The sequence below is a fragment of the Gavia stellata genome, chromosome 30 (assembly GCF_030936135.1).
Source record: "Gavia stellata isolate bGavSte3 chromosome 30, bGavSte3.hap2, whole genome shotgun sequence".
In the NCBI taxonomy this organism is placed as follows: Eukaryota; Metazoa; Chordata; class Aves; order Gaviiformes; family Gaviidae; genus Gavia; species Gavia stellata.
Genome location: NC_082623.1, coordinates 2,337,574 through 2,342,731, shown reverse-complemented (window position 1 = coordinate 2,342,731; position 5,158 = coordinate 2,337,574). Strand labels below are relative to the sequence as shown.

General features: G+C 57.5%; 1 protein-coding gene across 1 annotated transcript; it reads right to left on the bottom strand.

Annotated features, from left to right (window-relative positions):
- Positions 1–2,452: 2,452 nt before the first annotated feature.
- On the bottom strand, positions 2,453–4,720 carry CDKN1A (cyclin dependent kinase inhibitor 1A). Its single transcript, XM_009807159.2, has 2 exons — positions 4,315–4,720; positions 2,453–3,797 (listed from the first exon to the last, which is right to left on the bottom strand). The coding sequence occupies exons 1-2, from the start codon at positions 4,715–4,717 to the stop codon at positions 3,748–3,750; spliced, it is 453 nt and encodes a 150-aa protein (XP_009805461.1). The 5' UTR covers positions 4,718–4,720; the 3' UTR covers positions 2,453–3,747.
- Between the last annotated feature and the right edge of the window lie 438 nt (positions 4,721–5,158).

The following is a 5,158-nucleotide window of genomic DNA, read 5'->3' as shown; positions in this document are numbered from 1 at the left end:
TTACCAAGGCTCCTGCCTGAATTATTAACTCAGCTTTAAAGCCAGCACCAAAACCGCCGACTGCCCGTCGGCATCACTCTGGTTTGCAAGGGGATGGAGAATTAGACAGGTCGCATGCATTTTTGTTCCAATTTAACTGCGAAATGGGAAGAGATCCCAAGCAAGGGGAAAACATTATTATCTTGAGGTTATAACTAGAATTAACAACCCCTGGCTCACAGCATGGGTCTGAGCCCAGGTTCCCAGGGAGGAGCTGTGGGGTGGAGGCTGGTGCCCTGCCCATCTCTCCCCATCTAACCCGGTTAAATCACTTGCTGGGAACCGGCTGCGCAGGTGCCCTGCCCCATCACACCCACCCGGTCACAGCCCAGCCCTGCTCCTTTGCCGTTTAACCTAAGGAAGCAGCAGCCAGCTCAGATGCAACCATTCCACCTGGGTATTTGTAGGCCAATTCAAGGCTCAGCTGTTTCTTCTCCGCTCTCCGAGCAAAGCTGGTGCCTGTTACCCCAGATTGAAGCAACCCCCCCCGGCCAGGCTGGGGTGCTCAGCTTGCAAAAACCACCTCTGAGCTCAGTTTGTCACCACGTCTCGCAACTCCTGGGGCTGTTTGATGCTACACGGAGAAAGCGGAGTTTTGGCTTTGCTTTCCCTGAGGATGCTTTTTGGGGGAAAACCCTAAATATCCCTGGGAGAGCTCATTGATTCATGCCCTTTGCCCAGCAAGGCTCCGGCTGCAGAACCCTGCCGGCAGCCTGCGCCGGGGTTAGCTCCAGCCATGGGAGAGCATGATCCAGCCCCGCAGCCGCAACGGTCCTTTCCAGCCCCGAGGAGATGCCGGGCAGGTCTCGACGAAATGGGATTGAATATCGTGGGGAAAGGAGGGGAAGCGCCTGACCCTCCTCCCAATACCGCTTGGCCGTGGTGGGAGTTTGAACCCTGGCATCCTCGCTCGGTGCTGAAGCCACGCTGGGATGGGAGAGGAGCAAAACACAACCTGGACTGAAAGCGCAAGGTTTACATCAATTCCTCAGCTGCTGGAAGCCCATCACCATTTTGAGTCCCCAAAGTTGGGGGGACACAGTCGTCCCCCACCCGGGAGAGGTGGTGCAGGGCTGGGGTCTCCCAGGGGGGTGCAAAACTCAAGCCCAGGTGCCAAACTCCTTCTCGCGCAGCAGAGCCAGACCCTGACTGCCCTCAGAGCCCCGCAAACAGGGATGGGGGGATATTTGCTGATTGATTCCTTGCTTCTTCCATCACCACCGCTCCTGACAAACGGGAGGTGACAGCAGAGGGGAGCAGCTGGCAGCAGCCGAGGGGCTGGAAGGACTGACGTAAGGGGGAAAGATTAAAAGGGCTAAATCTGTAGGGCTTGACTCAGCAGCAGCTAAAAGGCTGCGTGATTGCGCTCCGCGAGCATTTCAAGGGGCATCGCACACGTGGGTGTCACCCAACACTATGGGGACAGTCAGATGCTTTAGAGATCCTCGGTTGAACGCTAACACAAGGTTACTACCATCAAAACTTTCTTTTCACCCGTATCCTCTGCAAATGGGGCCATTTATCACATTAACCATAACTTGAGCTCACAGTCCACAGACAAGCCTTGCTCAGCCCTTGGAGGAAGCAGCTAGTGGCAGAGGCATCCCTGCCTCCGGGGATCTCAGCCCTGGCATCCAGCAGCTCAGGCTCAGTCCCGCCTGGGATTTGCTGCTGCATGTTTTTATCAGCAGTGCCACCGCATGCTCTTATATGTCCCTGTCCCACAACATGGGTCACCCTCACTGGCCTGGGCACCTGGGACCATTTTAAAGGAAAAGCAGGGATGTGCCCAGCTTGCCCATGGCTACCTGCCCCACAAGAGAGCACATGGGTTAGGAGCAGGGACAAGGGTCACAGTGGGGAAGGGGAATGATTCAGGCAGCAGAGGAACCTACATTCACACAGCAGGTCCTGCAGTGAGACCCTACACAGGTGGCAGTAGCTTCTGCTGGGGACATGGTGGCAGCACCAATCCTGCACCGAGGTCCACAGCACAGACAGCGCTCCCAAGGCAGCAGAGTTAAGCACAGGGGGTACGGGGAGGTTTTGCCCCTCTCAGCCTTTGCACAGCTCCCCAGCCCCCTGCTTTGATGTCTCATGCTGCAGAGGAGTCGCCCAGGGCTGTGGCAGCCCCTTCCCGCAGCCGGCTCAGTGGAAGGCACCGCTGGGTTTGTGCTGCAGCCACCCCTGCTCCCAGCCAGCCCGAAGGCAGCTCCCAGCTCAGGGCTGCACCCCCAGAGTGACCCCCAAAGCCCCAGAGCCAAGCAAGGACCCAGACCAGAGCATCCTCCATCCCACAGCCAGACCCTGCTCCCAGCACAATTATTTCCACTAACCCAGAGACACCGATTCCCTTACACAAGACAAGTGTTTATTCAGAGTTAACATTTATAGACAAACAGGTATTTCCCCTTCCCCCTCACATAGACTTAATAGCATTTTTTTTTTATAAATAAACATTTAGTGCTGGGAGCTTGCCAGCTTCACTGACAGCAAAGTGCTTCACGGTGCAAGGCAGGAGGTTGACCCCGTCCTTTTTCTGCCCGGGACCATCTTGCACCAGTTTCCAGAGTCCAAATCCAGCAAAGCAGGAGGTGAACCCCATGAAAGTGCTGAGACCTGACAGTGTTGAGTCCTTCAAGAGCAGGGACTCATCCTTCAGCGCTGGGACCGAGCAGCCTTTGCTCTGGGACATCCCTTGGTCCCAGAGGCAACCGAAGCCCCTTGCTCTGCAGAGCCAGGTGAGGGTCCTCCCTCCCCTCAGCCCCAAAGGAGAAAGAGTCCAGGAAAAAAGCTACAATTTCATCTTTCGGTGTCATCCTCACTGGTGAGCAGGACTCCTTCCTTCCCAGAGGAGTCCAGCATGGCCAGAGCCAGCAGCTCCCCAGCCTGGTGTCAGTGTTGAAGGAGGCAGGAACAGGACAAACAGCACCACTCAACAAGCCAAGAACACGGTAAGAAAGTGGGGGTTTGGGTCAGCAGAGTCCAGGGGACCCCAAAACCTCCCAGGCAGCGTTGGTCCCACAATGAGCTCAGCACTGGGAACCTCCAGCAGGTTTGTCACCATCCGCAGCCCATCTCTGCTGGGTGACAGCGCCGGTGAGTCACCCAAAGGCAGGGCTGGCCAGGGAACAGCAGTCTCCACGTCACTCCGCTTCCATGCATGGACAAAGGCTTGCCACCGCTGGGAAGGGGGCCACCACCACGTGCCAGCACCCAGGGTGTCCTCAGGGTCAGGCTGTCCCAGGGCTCTATGATCCACATCGGTGACCCTTTAAGGTTATCTGGTGCTACCAGGTGGCTGGGACACAAGTGTCCCCCACGGCCAGCTGTCAGGCAGGGGCAGGACCACAGCTGGACAGCAGGATGGTGCAAGGACGGTGCTTGGCCCCACCAACACAGGGCAGAAAACACACTTTCTTCTCTGCAGGCAGGGCAATGCCTTCCTCCCGCCAGGCCTGTTTCAGTCCTCCTCCATCCCCTCCGTGGGGCTACAAGCCTCAACGTGGGCTACTCCTATACATTGCACACAGTGAAGGTCCCTCAGGACCCCAGAGCTACTCATAAATAAGGAACTACAGACTCTACATTGCTTCATACAGACAGCTTACACAGTACAGGGTGGGGGGGAAAAGAGCCAGGGACACCCCCAGGGCACATCAGCATCGGTAGCTGTCCCCGATGGCAGAGGAGCTGAGCACCACCAGGTCATGGCTTGGGCTTGTCGGGGACGATCCTCCGTTTGGAGCTGTAGAAGTCTGGAAGGCAGAAAGAGAGGGTTGGAAAGTGCCTTCAGCCCATCAGGAGCAGTGAGGCAGGAAGAGGGAGGTGTCCCCAGGGAAGCACCCCAAAACCCAGCCCAGGCGGGCTCCATTTTAAAGCCACGAGTTCCTGGAGAGAAGAACCCATAGGTCTCCACCACCTCTTCTGCTTGCTCTCACCTGCACTCCACCGCAGCCCTTGGCCTTAGAGGACAGGCTCAGGCCATGGGAACTGCAGGTGATGAACTGGTTTGGGGCATCTTCAGCTATAAGACCCACAAGCCCAACGTGAGCCCCCCGCCTAACCCCCAGCAACCAAAAGGCACCCAGTTTGCACCCTGTTCCCCTTGGAAGATGGGCTCTGCTCTCCCAGTAGAGATGCCTGGAGGGTGGTCCCCTCCCTGTGCCCAGGAGCCAGGCAGGGCTCTTGCACCCAAGTCCCCTCCATATGTCCCCACCAGGAAAGCCACGACACCAAGCACGCATGGAGTGACACCAAGCCTCCAGCACTCACCTTTGATGGTGGTCTGCCCACGTTTCAAGCTCTGTGGGGAACCAGCCCTGTAAACCTCCAAGCTCTGCTGAGACCCCTCAGGGCAAATCCTGCCAAGATGGTCCCTGGGGGGGACCTTGTGGACCAAGGAGCTCCTGCTCTCGCTACCGGTGGCCTTGACCAGGCTGTGGACCTCCTGGGGCAGCTGCTCAGCCGGAAAGACCCTTTCCCACTTGAACTGTCCTTCCAAGGGAGTCTCCGTCTCAAAGTTGAAGTTCCAGCGCTGCTGAGCTTCTTCCAGGTGTTCCCTCAACAGGTCCTCAAAGTCATTCTGGAGCTGGTGGTGGTCCACGGGGCCAAAGAGGTTTCTGCACACCTTGCTGCTGCATGGCATCTGCCCGGCCCTGCTCTGAGACAGGGGCATCGTGGTGGCTGGAAGGAAAGCAGAGCGAGTTACTGGGGCGTGGGCAAGCCCCGAGCAAGCCCAAGGGCTGGCACATTTGCTACCAGGGCAAAGCAGGCAGTAGCCAAAGTGAGACAAGCTGGGTTGGGCTCTGCAATGAGGCAGCCCGGAGGGGACCTCCATCTGCCCACACTCATCTTGGACTCACATTTGGGATTTTAGTGGTGTTTTGGGCAGAGGCTTGAGCATGACTGAGGTCAAACACAGCCTGCTGCGATGCAGAAGGATGGGGAAGGTGCAAGTGTTGACGTCCCCCATTCCTCCTCCGGCAGGTAGAGCCCTGCCGGGGCTGAGCATTCGGCACCTCAACACTGCCACCGGCTCCATCCGCAACCTCGCCGCGTTCCCACTTCTATGCAGCCACAAGGCAAGTTGGCACATGGGCAAGTGAAGCAACAGGAT

Coding starts and splice junctions, on each gene's coding strand:
- CDKN1A (XM_009807159.2), bottom strand. CDS start 4,717: ATGCCCCTGTCTCAGAGCAGGGCCGGGCAGATGCCATGCAGCAGCAAG. Junction 3,798..4,314: donor TGGGCAGACCACCATCAAAG/GTGAGTGCTGGA, acceptor TCTGCCTTCCAG/ACTTCTACAGCTCCAAACGG.